The sequence below is a fragment of the Salvelinus alpinus genome, chromosome 30, assembly GCF_045679555.1.
Source record: "Salvelinus alpinus chromosome 30, SLU_Salpinus.1, whole genome shotgun sequence".
NCBI classification, from domain to species: Eukaryota; Metazoa; Chordata; class Actinopteri; order Salmoniformes; family Salmonidae; genus Salvelinus; species Salvelinus alpinus.
Window position 1 is genome coordinate 45,811,278 of NC_092115.1, and position 18,207 is coordinate 45,829,484.

Consider the following 18,207-nt stretch of genomic DNA (forward strand, 5'->3'; position numbering starts at 1 on the left):
TTCTTATTGTTTTCAGTGGCAATAGAGGTGCTAGCCTATGACAGTGCTCTTCTGGGTTGTTCCTGACAGAGGGGACAGCAGGTGCAGGTAACACCACAGAGCCCCCTCTGTGTACCCAGGGGTGGGGGTGGGGGTGCTAGTGCTGGGGAGGTTCAGGTTACCCTTACAGGAGACAAGAGGGGAGGTGAGGGGGGGGGGGGTCAGTCCCAGCCACCCAAAAAGTCATCCGTTTCTTTTCCACGTGTTAGAGATCAGTCCCCTGTCTGTCAGGACGAAAGGTCTGCCCTTCACATTTCAACTTACACTTGGAACACCGCAAGCATGGGGAAAGGGGTAAGTTCTCTTCACTTATTTATTCATGCATATAGAGGGCTATTTTCCTGTCCTTTATACCAGGGTCGGGGTCAATTAAATTTCAATTCAGAAAGTAAACTGAAATTGAAAAGAATTGAGGAAAATTGAGGAAAATTGGAATTTGAGTTTCAGTTTACTTCCTGAATTGACTGAATTGAAAATGAATTGACCCCAACTCTGCTTTATACACACATACACAGTCCGTCATTTGAATATATGTATGGTTGAGTTGGTGTCAATTTATTGTCTAACACCAACACTCATGTCTAGTGTTGTAAAATGCCTGTAACTTCCCAAAAATGTCTGGTTGGAGGATTCCGGATTTCCTGCTTATTATTGTATGATTACAGGAATCTTTCATCCAGGAAATCTAGAAAACCTGGGCATTTTGGGAAAGTTAACAGAATTTTACAACCCTAGACATGTCACATACAGCCACAGACATCATGGAAAATCTAAGCCGGTTTTCTAATAGCGTCTGCAGTGACGCCGGACGCCAGTTCTACATGCCGTTGTGTTGAGGCATTTTGTGACCACATTGGATTGTAGGATTAGGGCCTCGATAACTAATACCATCAATATATTATCAAGATCTCTATTCACACACATTACAGAATTTCAGCTGTATAACCTGTTTCAATTCCAGCTGACTTTTGTTTTTAGCAGGTTTTGGTGATTATCTGTTATATCATACAGTAGAGGAAACCGGGGAAATTGCTAAGTCAGGCACATTTCCTGCACTCCACCAACACTCTACTCTCAAACTCTTTTTTGATTGCTTTTTCAATGTGTCGCTCTCTCACACACTCATTCTTTCGCTCTCTCTCTCTGTCGCTTTCACTCGTTCACGCGTTCTGCTGGGAAAGAGTGACAGCAGCAGATGATTTCCACGAAGCTGCATTCTTCAACAGCGACTGTTCCAATCTGAACAGCACACTCACTAATGTCAACTCAGACTTTCCATCGCCATACTTTCACAAAGTAACACACAAATGAACCAACACACAAAGCAACGATATCCTACTGTTACAGCTGATACATTAGTGAAATGTTTAAAAAAAAATGATTTATGAACACGAATATATAATATAAACATGGATATACTTCCATAGGGATCCTATAACTCATTCTATATAGGACTTCTACCGCATGCTATATGCAATGCCTATGTATACTTCTCCTTCTGTATGTGGGAGGTTTGAGTTAAGGGCTTATGTTTGATGTGATAATCTCCTCATTCCTCAGAGTGGTGCCGAAAAGGGAGGAGGAAAGAAGAAGAAGAGGGAGAGGGACTTGGATGAGCTCAAGAAGGAGGTGTCCATGGTAAGAGCAACCGGCTGTCTGGGGCTGTGTGTCCCAAATGACACCCTATTACCTATGTAGTGTACAACTTTTGACCAGGTCCCATAGGGCTCTGGCCAATAATAGTGCACCAAATTAGCCTGGGTACCAAGGGTGCCATTTGGGACGCAGCCAGGCTGTCACGTGTAAAGAACTCAGCGCAGTGTGTTTCATATTGAATAATGACCTTCTGGTTGTGGTTTATTTGAGTAAATCAGATTATTCTGTTCTTTCACAGGATGATCACAAGATATCATTAGACGATCTGGAAAGACGCTACACAGTCGACTTGGCTCGGGTAACACACACACACACACACACACACACACACACACACACACACACACACACACACACACACACACACACACACACACACACACACACACACACACACACACACACACACACACACACACACACACACACACACACACACACAGCTGCCTTCCCTTCTGCTCTGCCGAGTCATTTTAATCTCCTAGCCCTGATCTAATCTCTACATAACTACTGCTTCCTGTCAGTGCTACACACATAAACCCCCCAACTGTTACTTTGGTCCATGTGGTCCAAGTTGAGTCCATAGGGTTCTCATCCCTATCCCACATGGGGACCTCACATGATATCTCCATTACTGGTGTTCAGTGGTATTACAGTGAATATCAGTGAAGTAATATAGGTCCCATATGGAGAGATGTCTGTCTATCTCATCTTTAATCCTACTGACTTTATCTCACACAGAACTAAAATGTTGTTTAGTCGCCATATTAGAAATGGCCACCAGGGGGTGATGGACAAAATCTGCAATGGTACTATACTGGCACTATAATACTTCTCTTACATTTGTCATTTTAGTCATTTAGCAGACGCTCTTACAGGAGCAATTAGGGTTAAGTGCCTTGCTCAAGGGCACATCGACACATTTTTCACCTAGTCGGCTCGGGGATTCGCTCTTAACCGCTAGGCTACCTACCACCCTTCTTCAGACATGCCCTAGATGTGTGTGAAGTGTGGTGCCTCTATCACAAAAGGCAGAATCCCATGCTTTAGCTGCCCCACTACACACAACAACCAAAATGGCCGTAGAAATGGAAAACATGATTTTGTTGTTGTGAGTGTGACTGTCTGACTTGCCTAGTTAAATGAAGGTTAAATAAATAATAAACAGTCTCCGTAGTGATGGTCTGTCTGCTCGCTGACGGACAGTGATTGTCTAAGTGACTGTGGTACATGTTGTATAAAGTCTTGTGTGTCTTGCAATGCATTATTTGTATGCCAGGAATGCCTGTAATATTGCCAATATTGTCTTCCAGGGTTTGACCAATGCCAAGGCTCTGGAGGTGCTGGCCAGGGATGGGCCCAACGTGCTTACCCCCCCTCCCACCACGCCAGAGTGGGTGAAGTTCTGCCGTCAGCTGTTTGGGGGCTTCTCCTTGCTCCTCTGGATCGGTGCCATCCTCTGCTTCCTGGCCTACAGTATCCAAGTGGCCACTGAAGACGAGCCAGCCAATGACAATGTGAGAACCGCCTCAAGGCTAGGCTGTATAACATCTGTCATGTTCACTACACATTGACCAACCTGGTCCCAGATCTGTTTGTGCTGATTTCTTTTTATTTTATTAGGATCTCTTTTCGCCCACCAAGGGCTAGTCTTCCAAGAGTCTTTAAGAAATGTAAAAAACATAAAGAAATGTAGAAAAAGAACAAAAACAAAGTAAAAACACAAAACACAGATCCACATTCCCCATACCTTTGCATATTACGAGTTACACCTGCCAAGCCCCCAACCCTCACCCACCCACATACCTCATGTGCACATATTCATTTGAATTTAAATACAACATCACATATTATCATAACCTCTTAGACCCATTCTAGTTGTTCATTAATGTGCTTTGTGAATTATTTTTCTAAAATAACAATTTGACAAGTTTTTAGAACTTCCTGGCAAAGAGTTACAGGATTTTACTGCCCTGAAACTTAAAGCTATTTTCACTAGTTCTAAATTGGGTTTTGGTGGTCTATACGTGGTCTTGGTTCTGCTCCGTGTGTTACGAGAGTGTTTGTCTATGACTATATCCAGTTTATCATATATAGTGGTTGGTCTTACAGAGTGGTGAATTCTATGAAAAAGGGTTAGTTAGTATATTATTTTCTATCATTTCCTTGAAAGTCAGCCATTTGAGTGCAGTATCCAATTCTATGGAGGGCCTCTCCTAACCACATTGCAGAACCATTCTGGCTGTCTTATTTTGCGCTGTTTGCAGGCTCTTTAGGTCACCGACACTTGCATTACCCCAGACGACAGAGCAGTAGTTCATTTGACTATGGATGAGAGCTTGTGAGAGTTATTTTCGAATTAGCTATGGCATATATTTCGCAATCCTTCTGAGCATACAGGAGGGTCCAATGATTTTGTTGCAGAGGTGATGACCAAGAGAGACTGTCTAGCGGTACACCTAACAGCCTAGTCTCTGAAACCTCTTCAAATGGGTGTCCCGCCAAATGTCAGCTGTAACGAGGGTCCTTTGTTACTTCTCTCCTTTGTACATATTAGCATTGTCTTGGTTTCTTTGTTTTTAGCACTTATTTATTGTGGGTTATCCCATTTGACATTTTGGTCATGTCAGCTTTAAGAGCCTCTTTCAGCTGCCCTACAGAATTGCATGATCCATTAACAGTTGTGTCGTCAGCAAACATGGTTGCATAGAGTTGCCCAGTTATTAGCTAACACTGTCTATCATCATCATCATCATCATCATCATCATCATCATCATCATCACCAACCTGGTTGCAAACATACTACATACAACCACAAGTAAAACAAGCATCAACATCACGTTCACTCACAATTATGTTGATATACTGTAGTGCAACACCAGTAACCTTCATCTGGTCATCTTGTTCTCTCTATCTCTATACAGCCCTCTTCCTCTCTCTTTCTCTACCTCCCTCTCTCTCTATCTCACTCCCTCTCTCCTCCCTCCCTCTCCCATAACAGTTGTACCTGGGAGTGGTTCTGTCAGCTGTGGTCATCATCACTGGCTGTTTCTCTTACTACCAAGAGGCCAAGAGCTCCCGCATCATGGACTCCTTCAAGAACATGGTTCCTCAGGTGAGCTGAGCTGAGACAGGACAGTATATTGCTTTGTCGGCGTCCCAAATGGCACCCTATGAGATGGCCCTATTCCCTTTATAGTGCACAGTTGACCAGGGTCCTATTCCCTTTAAAGTGCACTACTTATTTATTTTTTATTGTACTTTTACCCCTTTTTCTCTCCAATTTCATTATATCCAATTGGTAGTTACAGTCTTGTCCCATCACTGCAACTCCCGTACGGACTCGGGAGAGGCGAAGGTCGAGAGCCATACGTCCTCCAAAACACGACCCCGCCAAGCCGCACTGTTCTTGGCACACTGCCCGCTTAACCTGGAAGCCAGCCGCACCAATGTATTGGAGGAAACACCGTACGTACAGCTGGCGACCGAAGTCAGCGTGCATGTGCCAGGCCTCCACAAGGTGTCGCTAGAGCGCGATGGGACAAGGTCATCCCAGCCGGCCAAACCCTCCCCTAACCCGGATGATGCTGGGCCAATTGTGCACCGCCTCATGGGTCTCCCAGTCACGGCCAGCTGCAGCACAGCCCAGGATCGAACCCGGATCTGTAGTAACGTCTCTAGCACTGCGATGCAGTCCCTTAGACCGTTGCGCCACTCGGAAGGAAACTGCACTACTTTTGACCAAGCCCAGGGCCCTGGTAAAAGTAATGCACTATATAGGGAATAGGGTGCCATTTGGGACACAGGCTATGGCTTGGTCATCGTAACAGTGCGTGAAGGCTATAATAGGCTTAAATCCCCTTGGATATTCTTCGATTTCAAGTAATTTAATTTCCTTTGAGTGCCTCGAGTGGGCTTACACTGACTTGAGAGGCATAATAAGCTTATCCAACATAACACAACTAATAATTTGAGCCAACTTTGGATTTGCCAATGAACGTTTATCTGAAAAAAGTTTCATTCTCCCCTTTCAAGCTCCCCTTTGCCTCTCTCTCTTTCATCTCTCCTCTCCCTTATCCATCCCTGGCAGCAAGCCCTGGTGATCAGGGAGGGAGAGAAAATGACAATCAATGCAGAGCTATTGGTGAGGGGAGACCTGGTGGAGATCAAAGGAGGAGACCGGATCCCTGCCGACCTCCGAGTTGTCTCCGCTGCTGGCTGCAAGGTGAGGAGAGGCCAGGGAGTCCAAGGGTCACATCTGTCCAGGTGGATTACTTAGTTGCTGTCTCTCTCTCTCTGTCTTTCTATGTCTGTCTGTCTGTATTTACTTCTGTCCAACTGGATAACTTTCCTCTGTGTGTGTGAAGGTGGATAACTCTTCTCTGACTGGGGAGTCAGAGCCTCAGACACGCACAACAGAGTTCACCCATGAAAACCCCCTGGAGACTCGAAACATCGCCTTCTTCTCCACCAACTGTGTGGAGGGTCAGTAGGGACAAATCCTTTTCCTATCTTTTTATTCATTTATTTTGATTTTACAAGGGAGACCTGACCTATTTCTCCTCCCTCTATCTACCCCATTCCATCCACTCATCCATCTTCAATTAATGAATTGCTTGTCCCTCCCTCCCTCCCCCAGGCACAGCCCATGGTGTAGTAGTAGGTACCGGTGACCATACAGTGATGGGTCGTATTGCCACCCTGGCCTCGGGGCTGGAGACGGGCCAGACTCCCATCAACATGGAGATCGAGCACTTCATCCAGCTGATCACGGGCGTGGCTGTGTTCCTGGGGGTGTCCTTCTTCATCCTGGCCATCATCCTGGGTTACACCTGGCTGGAGGCTGTCATCTTCCTCATCGGCATCATCGTGGCCAATGTCCCAGAGGGTCTGCTGGCCACCGTCACTGTGAGTAAGCCTTGAATGTCCCAGTCCGATTGGCCCGTAGCCTAGGGACAGTAGCCTATCTTGCGTGAGGCATGTTGATGTGCTTGATGGGACTTAGACGCTAGTCTGTCGCAGGGACCGTCACTATGAGTCTGACTACTATTGTAGTTGGTGAGTGAAATAGCAGTGGGCCGGATTCAATCCCGTACTGGCAGTGGTACATGTATGTGTGCTAGAGGCAGCGACTTAGACCACTAGACACCCCAAGGCCACCGACTGGGATTGTGTATATGGGCCAAATTATAATTCTAAGTCTCCACGCAAACCTCTTGCTAAATCTCAGAATTTACACCAAAGTCTATGTGAGTCTGCTCTGTCATAGGATTTTCCATCCATCTGTCCATCTTTGACCATTACTCTGTCGTTGCTCAAGTTTCAGGTTGTATTGTCACGTGTGCTACTACACTGAAATGCCTTTCTTGAAAACTCTTTCCCAACAATGCAATAATCAATACCAGTAGTCCTATATAATCAGGTAAAGTAGAACAAAAATGAATGAGAAATAGAAATAAGAACATGAGAAAGTAATTGAGCGATATACAGGGACAGTTCCAGGGTCAATATGCAGGGATACTGGAGTGGTAGGGGTAGATATGTATAGGGGTAAGAGGACTCGGTAATGTCCATTTCCTCTCCTCAACCGCCCCTCTCTCTTTCTTTCTCTCTCCCTCCCTCCGTCCCACTCTCCCTCCCTCCCTCTGTCTCTCAGGTGTGTCTCACCCTCACTGCCAAGCGTATGGCCAAGAAGAACTGCCTGGTCAAGAATCTGGAAGCTGTGGAGACCCTGGGTTCTACCTCTACCATCTGTTCCGACAAGACAGGGACCCTGACCCAGAACCGCATGACCGTGGCCCACATGTGGTTTGACAACATGATCCATGAGGCCGACACTACGGAGGACCAGTCTGGTGAGACCACCCACAGGCATCATCTGTCCCTTCTACACTCAGCCAGACCCGTTGAATTAGTTCGCTTCTCTGCTGTGTTAAATGAGCTTTGATGTAAGAATTTAGAATAGAGATACTAGAAAGGAATAGATACTATACTGTGTGCTATACAATATACTGAAAAAATATACAAATTCAGCTCAGTCACATTGTCTATGGTTACAAAATTCGGGTATTTTCCCAATATTCCCAGGTTTTCCAGAAATTCCGGTTGGAATATTCCCGGAATCAGGATGGAATATACAGTAAATCTGGGAATCTTCCAACTGGAATTTCTGGAAAATCTGGGAATTCTGGAAAAAATGAATCATCCCTCTGTAAGTCTGAAGGCTCTCCTGTGTTCCTTCAGGTGCCACCTTTGACAAGAGCTCAGCTACATGGCACTCTCTGTCTCACGTGGCTGGACTCTGCAACCGCGCTGATTTCAAAGCTGGGCAGGAAAGCTTCCCCATCCTCAAGGTAGGGGATGGCCACTATACACACATACTGGTGGGGGTTGATGAGGGGAGGATGGCTTATAGTAATGACTGGAATGGAATGGTTGATATAGTAAGAGTCCGGCGTCCGATTTAAAGTGCCCCAATGACCCATGCGACAAAGTGTAATATAGACACACCTGGCAACATTGAATCTAACAACACAAAACCCATTCCACCAAAATATTACAATAGCAATATTATAGTTTACTATCTAATACTACAGTACTTACTATATAGTTCTATAGTATACTGTAGAATAGTATACTACATACTGTAGTATCCCTCGATCATGTGTAGTACTTAATATAGAATGTTGTAGTATACTGTAGAATACTATAGTAAATACTGCAGTAATGTCCGCAAAAACACTACAGTCTGTAAAAACACTACACTTTTTTAACTATAGTAAATACTACAGTATTTAATTTGCATAAACCATGTCCATATCACAATTTGTGCCACCCATAAGTGAGAAATCTACATGCCAAATATAACCATATATTGTGCTCCCTACACGTTACAGAAAAGAGCAGAAGCTCTGAACTATCCGTTCAGACCCCAGCCCTACCTACTTACAGGCTATGGAAAATGTGTATTTCTACAGTAGGTGTTCTGAAGGAGAAGCCCCAACTTCTATGTCAAAGATAATAAAACAAAAACATTATAGTAAATGCTAAAGTAATTCCCACAAAAACACTACAGTAAATAATACAGTATACTACAATCTACAAAAACACTACAGTTTTCTTTTACTACAGTATTTATACTATAGTTAACTGTAAATACTACAGTATACGACAGTAAATATCACATTAAAGTCTGCAAAAACACGACAGTGAACACTATATTTATACCATTGTATGCTATAGTATTTTTTCATGTGGGTAGTCACATACTAAACCAATTTTCAGGCAGCAACCCATTCTGACAATGTGAATAGACCGTCTCGTGCTGACTGCTTGATGTTGTGTTGTTTTGTAGAGGGACACTGCTGGCGACGCGTCAGAGTCTGCTCTGTTGAAATGTATCGAGCTCTCCTGTGGGTGTGTCCGCTCCATGAGAAACAGAAACCCCAAGGTGGGCGAGATTCCCTTCAACTCGACCAACAAGTACCAGGTATACAATTACCCCTTCAACGTGGACATTCACAACACAAAACATACAGCATAGACACAACTGCATAAACAAGAAAAAGTCATTGTTGTACAAACAGAATTACAGCCCAATCCATAATTCAGAAGTCTTTTGAACCACCAGAACCATTAAAAACGGCAATGACAAAAGAGTAAAACATGTATATACTTTTATCTTCTACCCACCTTCTGAAAGCTTTCCATTCATGAACATGAAGACAATGGAAATGGCCACCTACTCGTTATGAAGGGAGCACCTGAGAGAATATTGGACAGGTATTTATTTACATCAAAACTGTGTCTCCCTCAATAGGTAAATACGACAGAGTCACATAAGCCATTATGCCAAAGGTACGTAGCCGTGCCCTCTAAATACACAGCTCACTGATTGACCGCAAAAGGTGAATAAATCCTATGTGTTTGTACACCTCTTAGGTGTAGCACCATCATGATCCAAGGTCAGGAGGTTCCAATGGATGCCAACTGGAACGAAGCTTTCCAGAGTGCCTACATGGAGCTGGGAGGGCTAGGAGAGAGAGTTCTAGGTACGTACAGTATATAGAGTGACATTTGAGACTCAACTATCCCCAGACCACACATGCCACCCTGGCCGTTGTCTGTGCCCTTCCTTTATGTGTCCCCTCTCAATCTGTATCTCCCGATCTGTTCCCTACATCTTTCCCGTCATAGAAACTCGACGAAATACAAAAAGCAGATTTGAACCTTGATGTCTTAAAAAAAAGTATCGGTCTGTTGTCTCTCTCTCCCTCAGGGTTCTGTCACTTGTCACTGTCTCCGGCCCAGTTCCCTCGGGGGTTCACCTTCGACTGTGAAGATGTGAACTTCCCTACGGAGGGACTGTGTTTCGTGGGCCTCATGTCCATGATTGACCCTCCCCGCGCTGCCGTGCCCGACGCTGTGGGGAAGTGCCGCTCTGCTGGGATCAAGGTGAGTGGCGTCATCAACCAAGAAAGGTCGCAAAATTCCAGTAACTTTCCCAAAATTCACAGGTTTTCCAGGAATCCCGGTACATTCCCGGAATAAGCAGGAAATCTGGGAATCCTTTTACCGTGATTTCTGGAAAACCTGGGAATTTTGGGAAAGTTACTGGAATTTTGCGACCCTACAACCAATTAACCAATCAGCCAACACATCCAAACTTGTCTCATTGGACCCAATCAGAATGATAGGTTAACACATACATGGACATGATAAATGAGAAAAACAGAAAGCAAAAAAGATGGCAAAGTTGATAAGTTAGCACAGGCAAGAATGTCATAAATGAGCAGATTGTTGTATGTGGTGACAGGTAACGATGACATATGGTGTGCTTATAGTTGTGATGATGTGCTATTAGGTTATCATGGTGACAGGCGACCATCCAATCACTGCTAAAGCCATCGCTAAAGGTGTGGGCATCATCTCCGAGGGCAACGAGACTGTGGAGGACATCGCTGAAAGACTGAATATTCCACTAAGCCAAGTCAACCCCAGGTGTGTGTGTGCGCATGCGTGCCTGTGTGTGTGCATCTGTGTGTGAGCGGTCACATGTGTGTGTGTGTGTGTACTTGTGTTGTTTCTCACTGTCGGCTTGTACCTGTATCTCGCTCCCAGGGATGCCAAGGCTTGTGTGGTGCACGGGGGGGACCTGAAGGACATGAGCGCAGAATACTTGGATGACCTGCTCAGGAACCACACTGAGATAGTGTTCGCCCGCACCTCACCTCAGCAGAAACTCATCATCGTAGAGGGCTGCCAGAGAACGGTGAAAGGACGTCTGTGTGTGTGTGTGTGCATGTGTGCATGTGTGCATGCATGAACGCTAGCGTGTGTATTTGTGTGTGTGTATTTGTGTGTGTGTGTGTTTGAGTCACTCTATAATTAAAGCATGGTTTGGAGTTAGGAATTCTGAATCTATTCTTCTGTTCAGTTTGATATTGGGGGGCTATTATTCTATAGAAAAGTTTTTGATGGGAAAATGGCTCCAAAATTGACAGAGGTGAAAGAACATGAAAACGCTGCATTTATCTCCAATTCACAGCTGTTATTCAACAAAAATGTTTCTTATTTCATGATCCTTTGTTCTCTTATTCTAGGGGGCAATTGTTGCGGTTACTGGGGACGGAGTGAACGACTCACCTGCCCTGAAGAAGGCTGATATCGGAGTTGCCATGGGGATCGCTGGGTCTGACGTCTCCAAGCAGGCTGCTGACATGATCCTCCTGGACGACAACTTCGCCTCTATCGTCACAGGAGTGGAGGAAGGTAAGGAAGAAAGAGGAAGAGAGAAGAAAAAAAAGAAAGTGGGAAAAAATGGAAATACTGTGAGTCAATCAATTGATCTGTTCTTCTTCAATCCCAAACAGGCCGTCTGATCTTTGATAATTTGAAAAAGTCCATTGCCTACACTCTGACCAGTAACATTCCAGAGATCAGCCCCTTCCTCCTCTTCATCATTGCCAGTATTCCCCTGCCCCTGGGCACGGTCACCATCCTCTGTATCGACCTGGGAACTGACATGGTGAGCACCTGCCATGCTGACTGGAAAAGGAAAACCTGCACTGAAACAGTCTTAGGGGTGGTTTCCCGGACACAGATGAATCCTTAGTCCTGGACTAAAAAGCAATGTAGAATCTCAATTGAAAGGGCTTTTTAGTCCAGGATTAGTTGTACTGCTGGTTGTGACTGTGAGTGTCAAGGAGTATAGATATGATGAGTCAACATGGCCAGTCATAGAAGTAAGAATTGACATGCTGGCCTCAATAGTTCATCATCAAAAGTCTTTGGGTGCAGGGTTTAAAAGGCATAGAAACGGTGAAAGTAAAACCCACACTCACTGAAATAGTTGTAATGTTATTTAGCAGAAGAGATCAAACAAACTGACTGCCGAAGAACATTACAACTCTTTCAGAAAATTCTCGATTCTATGACTGGCCATGTTGACTCATCATATCTCTACTACTTGACACTCACAGTCACAACCAGCCATTCTCTTAGCTTGATCATACACTACTTTACAATCTATTACTCATCCCTGCCCTGCCCTGCGTCAGGATGAAAGCTGCTAAATCCACTAAAGCAAACTGGATTTGAATCCACTCTGCTGTGTGGATTCTGGTCTCACAATGGGCTAAGTCCATTTCCCACCTTAACTCACTCACATTGCCCTGTTGTTGCCTTACTGGCAGGGTTGGGTAGGTTACTTTCTAAATGTAATCCATTACAGTTACTAGTTACATGCCCAAAATTGTAATCAGCAATGTAACTTTTGGATTACCCTAACTCGGTAACGTAATCTGATTACGTTCAGTTACTTTTAGATTACTTTCTCCATAAGAGGCATCAGAAAAAGACAAAAATGTATGTTACCAATTGAGCGACATCTATTGCAGGATAAATCAATGTTAAAGTTTACATAGCTGACCATATATGGATGTAACATTTTACTTTATGGGTTGGATATGTAGGCTTCTTCGAACCCATCGCTCTCTACTACATATAATAATACGATTAAATGATATCTTTACATTAAAAACCAAAGTCTATCAGAATTCCAGTCATTCCAATAAATGCTATACCCCTTGATCTTCAAGAATAGGTCTTGGAAATATGGAAGTTTAGATTAGCCATATTGTTTTACCTGAGCATGACCCCAAAACTAAGGACTTATTAGCCAGCCCTACTCTGTTGTTTAGGATTTTGTTGTCATGGAGGACTGATTGATTTGAGTTGAAAAATCAATGCTGCGCTCATGGAATGGCATGCTTTGACCACTACTGAAAAGTGCTATTTACATGTGAAAAAATGAATGCCATATGCTGCATTTGCTATAGGCCTATTGTTTACCTTTTAGTTGTTGACACTTTGATTTCTTGGTTATGTTACTGTTACCAAGTCCAGCACGGGCTAGCCCACACCAAGTCCAGTACGGGCTAGCCCACACCAAGCCCAGCACGGGCTAGCCCACACCAAGCCCAGCACGGGCTAGCCCATGCTAGCCAAATATTTTAGCCCTCATTGGGCTAAAATCGTGTCAATGTGGGCTTGTTTACTAGGTGTAGCTTTATCACATTGTTCTGTCTGTCATACATTGTCTGTCTGTCTGTCTGTCTGTCTGTCTGTCTGTCTGTCTGTCTGTCTGTCTGTCTGTCTGTCTGTCTGTCTGTCTGTCTGTCTGTCTGTCTGTCTGTCTGTCTGTCTGTCTGTCTGTCTGTCTGTCTGTCTGTCTGTCTGTCTGTCTGTCTCTCTCTCTCTCTCTCTCTCTCTCTCTCTCTCTCTCTCTCTCTCTCTCTCTCTCTCTCTCTCTCTCTCTCTCTCTCTCTCTCTCTCTCTCTCTCTCTCTCTCTCTCTCTCTCTCTCTCTCTCTCTCTCTCTCTCTCTCTCTCTCTCTCTCTCTCTCTCTCTCTCTCTCTCTCTCTCTCTCTCTCTCTCTCTCTCTCTCTGTCTCTCTCTGTCTCTCTCTGTCTCTGTCTCTGTCTCTCTCTGTCTCTGTCTCTGTCTCTGTCTCTCTGTCTCTGTATGGGTCCAGGTTCCTGCTATCTCATTGGCCTACGAGACGGCTGAGAGTGACATAATGAAGCGTCAGCCCCGGTGCCCAAAGACGGACAAGCTGGTGAACGACAGACTGATCAGCATGGCCTACGGACAGATAGGTCAGAATACCTCCTCCACTTGCAAGCTCATCCGTGGGTCTGTGTCCCAAATGGCACCCTATCATGGGCCCTGGTCAAAATTAGTGCACTAGATAGTGAATAGGGTGCAATTTGAGACATGCAGATTGCCTTTTTACCCTCTGTTATTCATTGCAGTTATTGAAAGTTACACTGAGTGTACAAAACATTAGGAACACCTTCCTAATATCGAGTTGCTCCCCCCTTTGCCCTGAGAACAGCCTCAATTCGTCAGGGCATGGACTCTACAAGGTGGCGGAAGCATTCCACAGGGATGCTGGCCCATGTTGACTCCAATGCTTCCCACAGTTGTGTCAAGTTGGCTGGATGTCCTTTGGGTGGTGGACCATTCTTGATACACACAGGAAACTGTTGAGTGTGAAAATCCCAGCAGCGTTGCAGTTCCTGATACACTCAAACCGGTGCGCCTGGCACATACTACCATACCCTGTTCAAAGGCACTTAAACCTTTTGTCTTGCCCATTCACCCTCTGAATGGCACACATACACAATCGCAATTGTCTCAAGGCTTAAAATTCTTCAATCTGTCTTCTCCCCTTCATCTACGCTGATTGCGGTGGATTTAACAAGTGACATCAATAAAGGATCATAGCTTTCACCTGGATTCACCTGGTCAGTCTATGCCATGTTTTGTACACTCAGTGTATATTGTGCTGATGGACTCGTCTCTCTCTCTCTCTCTCCAGGTATGATCCAGGCCATAGCAGGTTTCTTCACCTACTTTGTGATCCTGGCTGAGAATGGTTTCTGGCCAGGGACCCTCCTTGGCATCCGTCTGAACTGGGATGACCGTGCTAACAACGAGGTGGAAGACAGCTATGGGCAGCAGTGGGTGAGAATGAGAGGGTTTAACACACATAACACCTACAGATTGGAGCGAATGGTTAAAGGTTCATGCAGCTGGTAGCTATATTTTACGCAGAGCCACCACACGTTACTACAACAGTTTATTTTTTTTTTAAATGTTAAAGTAAACTTGCACACCTTGACGTACTACCAGGTGCATGGAGAAAAATGTGTGGTCACGGTGGAAAAAGGAAAAACTCCAGCACCCCGGTAATGTGGATGCTACCAACAATTGAATGGATCTAAATTGTTGGAAGCATCAAAATGACCTGTGTGCTGGAGTTTGTCTTTTTCTTGACTACGACAGGTTTAAGACGTGTAAGGCGTGTTTCTGTTCGCAGACCTATGAGCAGCGAAAGATAATTGAGTTCACCTGTCATACCTCGTTCTTCGCGAGCATCGTGGTGGTGCAATGGGCTGATCTGGTCATCTGCAAGACCAGGAGGAACTCTGTCTTCCAGCAGGGCATGAAGTAAGTGGAAAAGGACGCATCTCAAATGACAACCTAACCCCCCGTATAATGCACTACTTTTGACCGGGGCCCAAGTGGCTCTGGTCAAAAGTAGTGTACTGTATAGGTAATAGGGTGCCATTTGGGACACACCCTATGGATATGGTCATTTTTTAAAAAGTGGTCCCCTTTTCTTGTCGTACTCTTTCCTGTATTCACCTCTCCCATCCCCATCCCCTTAACAGGAATCGTATCCTGATCTTTGGCCTGTTTGCTGAGACTGCTCTGGCTGCCTTCCTGTCCTACTGCCCAGGAATGGACATCGCCCTCCGCATGTACCCCTTGAAGTCAGTACTAGACAACATATTCTCCAACCTACCCTAAAAACAATGACATCCTATACCCAACACCCCCGTTTTTCATTCTACCCCAAAACTACTATGTCCCTCACGCGCCTTTCTCATATCACACTTTCTCACAGACATGGATTTTTACAATGTACCACACACGTCTCCACGCTATAATCCCCAGCCTCAACACCAACAAAACATGTCCCACAAATGTTTTAGTTACACCCTCATCACATCCTCGTATCACCCCAATAATTCGGAGGGTGAATCTGCATGGATTTTCAACCTGGACTTCTTACAATATGTTATGAATTGCAATTTGTACAATATGTTAACAATTCCAATTTCTTGTGGCTAATGTTAGCTAGGTGGTTAACGTTAGCTAGGTGTTATGGTAAGGGTTTAAGGTTCATTTTAAGGTTAGGAGTTAGGTTAAAGGGTTAAGGTTAGGGTTTTGGGAAGGGTTAGCTAACATGCTAAGTAATTGCAAAGTATCTAAAAAGTAGTAAGTAGTTGCAAAGTTTCTGAAATGCTAAAATTGTCCTGGATTTGCATTTACTATGTTACGTCTAGTCTATGAGACCAGGCTGGATTTTACAATGAACTACACCAACCACCTTTCCCTTGTTTCGCTGACTCTCTCTCTCTCTCTTTCCCGCTCTTTCAGGGTCTCCTGGTGGTTCTGTGCCCTCCCCTACAGTGTCCTCATCTTCATCTATGATGAGATCCGCAAGCTCATCATCAGGAGGTGTCCTGGAGGTGGGTGACATAGAGTGACACAGAGGTGATAAAAAAGCAGTGGTGTAAAGTACTTAAGTAAAAAATACTTTAAAGTACTACATTTTTGGGGGTATCTGCACTTTGCTTTACTATTTATATTTCTGACAACTTTTACTTTTACTTCACTACATTCCTATTGAAATTAAAATACTTTTTACTCCATACAATTTCCCTGGCACCCAAAGTACTCGTTACATTTTGAAAGCTTAGCAGGACAGGAAAATAGTCCAATTCATGCACTTATCAAGAGAACCTCCCTGGTCATCCCTACTGCCGCTGATCTGGCAGACTCACAAAACACACATGCTTCATTTGTAAAGGATGTCTGAGTGTGCCCTTGGCTATCCGTAAATACATTAAAAAGAAAATGGTGCCGTCTGGTTTGCTTAATATAAGGAATTTGAAATGATTTATACCTTATCTTTTGATATTTAAGTACATTTGACCAATTACTTTTAATTTGTATACTTAAGTATACTTAAAACCAAATACCTTGAGACTTTTACTAAAGTAGTATTTTACTGGGTGATTTTCCCTTTAGCTTGAATAATTTTTTATTAAGGTATCTTTTACTCAAGTATGATAATTGGGTAATTTTTCCACCACTGATTCAAAAATACTTAGCGTGACATGGAATATGTGACACAGAAGATGCTGGTTGTCTGTCACTGAGACAAAAAGATTCAAAAAAGTTCATTTATCGTGACAGTTAATCGCTCATGTTAATTAGTCATGTTAATAATCAGATTGATGTGCTGGGGATCAGTGAGTCACTGAGTTAAAAGGGCCTGTTCATATTGAAACACAGATGAAGAGATAATGGGACATAATGACGTTGTCTAATATAGTCATAATCCGTGTCTGACTGTTCTTTTTCTTTCTGTTTTATAGGTTGGGTGGAACAAGAGACTTATTATTAACATTCAGAAAAGTATTATTGTGAGTTTGAATTTCTGTCAGTCTGTGTTAATGAAAGGGGAAAGGGGATATCTAATCAGTTGTACAACTGAATGCATTCAACTGAAATGTGTCTTCTGCATTTAACCCAAACCCTCTGAATGAGTGAGTATATTTGTGTATGCAAGGTCTAGCTATGCAAAGAACATAGCTTTTGTGTGCACAACAAAAATACCTTTCAAATTGAATTTTGTCTTTGAAAGTGATTAACAATGGGTTTTTAAAATAAGCCTAAATTACCACTGTAAATCCTGCTAGTGTGTGTTTGTTTGTCCGCCAGGCAATTGGTGTATTATTGCATGGATCAGTTTATCAGTACACAATTCTGGTTATCATAGAGAATTCTGCTGCAAATAGACTTGTAATTGCGATTTGACATTTCTGAGTTTTCCAGATGACAATTATTGTACTAGAATGATTTTCCAAAACCCAAATGGCAACCTAACAAAATGTTCCAACATGCCTGTACCATACTAAAGCACCCTGAATATTTTTTTATTCACCAATAAAATAAAATAAAATCAGGGCTGAAGGCTATCCATCCCTAATGGGACCCTATTCTCTACATAGTACAGTTCATTTCACCAGAGTCATATGGGCCCTGGTCAAAAGTAGTGCAGTATGGAATAGGTGCGCCATTTGGGTTATCATAACGTTGTTGTGAAAAATAAATTGCTCTGAAAATCTCGATATGAAATAAAGTGAATCTGCACAAAGCAGTTGTTGTTTGCTTTTGTATTACCCCATCACGCGTGCACTTCTAATGTAACGTTGGCAGCACCCAAGGCGCTTGAATTGTTGTATTTTCTTTGCTGAACGGGTGGGGCTCAGAACACCTGCCCTGAATGACGGGTCGCCACTGAGCCTACACCGCATATCAAACAAGCAAGACACAAACAGGCAGTCAATAGCGAGTTAATGTTATTTTTTC

At 43.8% G+C, this 18,207-nt stretch overlaps 1 protein-coding gene across 1 annotated transcript; it reads left to right on the top strand.

Moving 5' to 3' along the window:
- The first annotated feature begins 230 nt into the window (after positions 1-230).
- Positions 231-17,995, top strand: LOC139559817 (sodium/potassium-transporting ATPase subunit alpha-2-like). Its single transcript, XM_071376183.1, has 24 exons — positions 231-333; positions 1,600-1,677; positions 1,934-1,993; positions 3,009-3,212; positions 4,697-4,810; positions 5,786-5,920; positions 6,063-6,180; positions 6,335-6,603; positions 7,352-7,550; positions 7,939-8,048; positions 9,050-9,184; positions 9,398-9,477; positions 9,637-9,746; positions 9,974-10,149; positions 10,559-10,695; positions 10,816-10,966; positions 11,298-11,466; positions 11,568-11,722; positions 13,730-13,853; positions 14,579-14,724; positions 15,080-15,210; positions 15,435-15,536; positions 16,207-16,298; positions 17,211-17,995. The coding sequence occupies exons 1-24, from the start codon at positions 322-324 to the stop codon at positions 17,237-17,239; spliced, it is 3,036 nt and encodes a 1,011-aa protein (XP_071232284.1). The 5' UTR covers positions 231-321; the 3' UTR covers positions 17,240-17,995.
- The last annotated feature ends 212 nt before the right edge of the window (positions 17,996-18,207 follow it).

Excerpts from the sequence above, each read along its gene's own strand:
- LOC139559817 (XM_071376183.1), top strand. Across the intron at positions 8,049-9,049 it reads AAAGCTTCCCCATCCTCAAG|AGGGACACTGCTGGCGACGC; the intron begins GTAGGGGATGGC and ends GTTGTTTTGTAG. Across the intron at positions 10,967-11,297 it reads TAGAGGGCTGCCAGAGAACG|GGGGCAATTGTTGCGGTTAC; the intron begins GTGAAAGGACGT and ends CTCTTATTCTAG.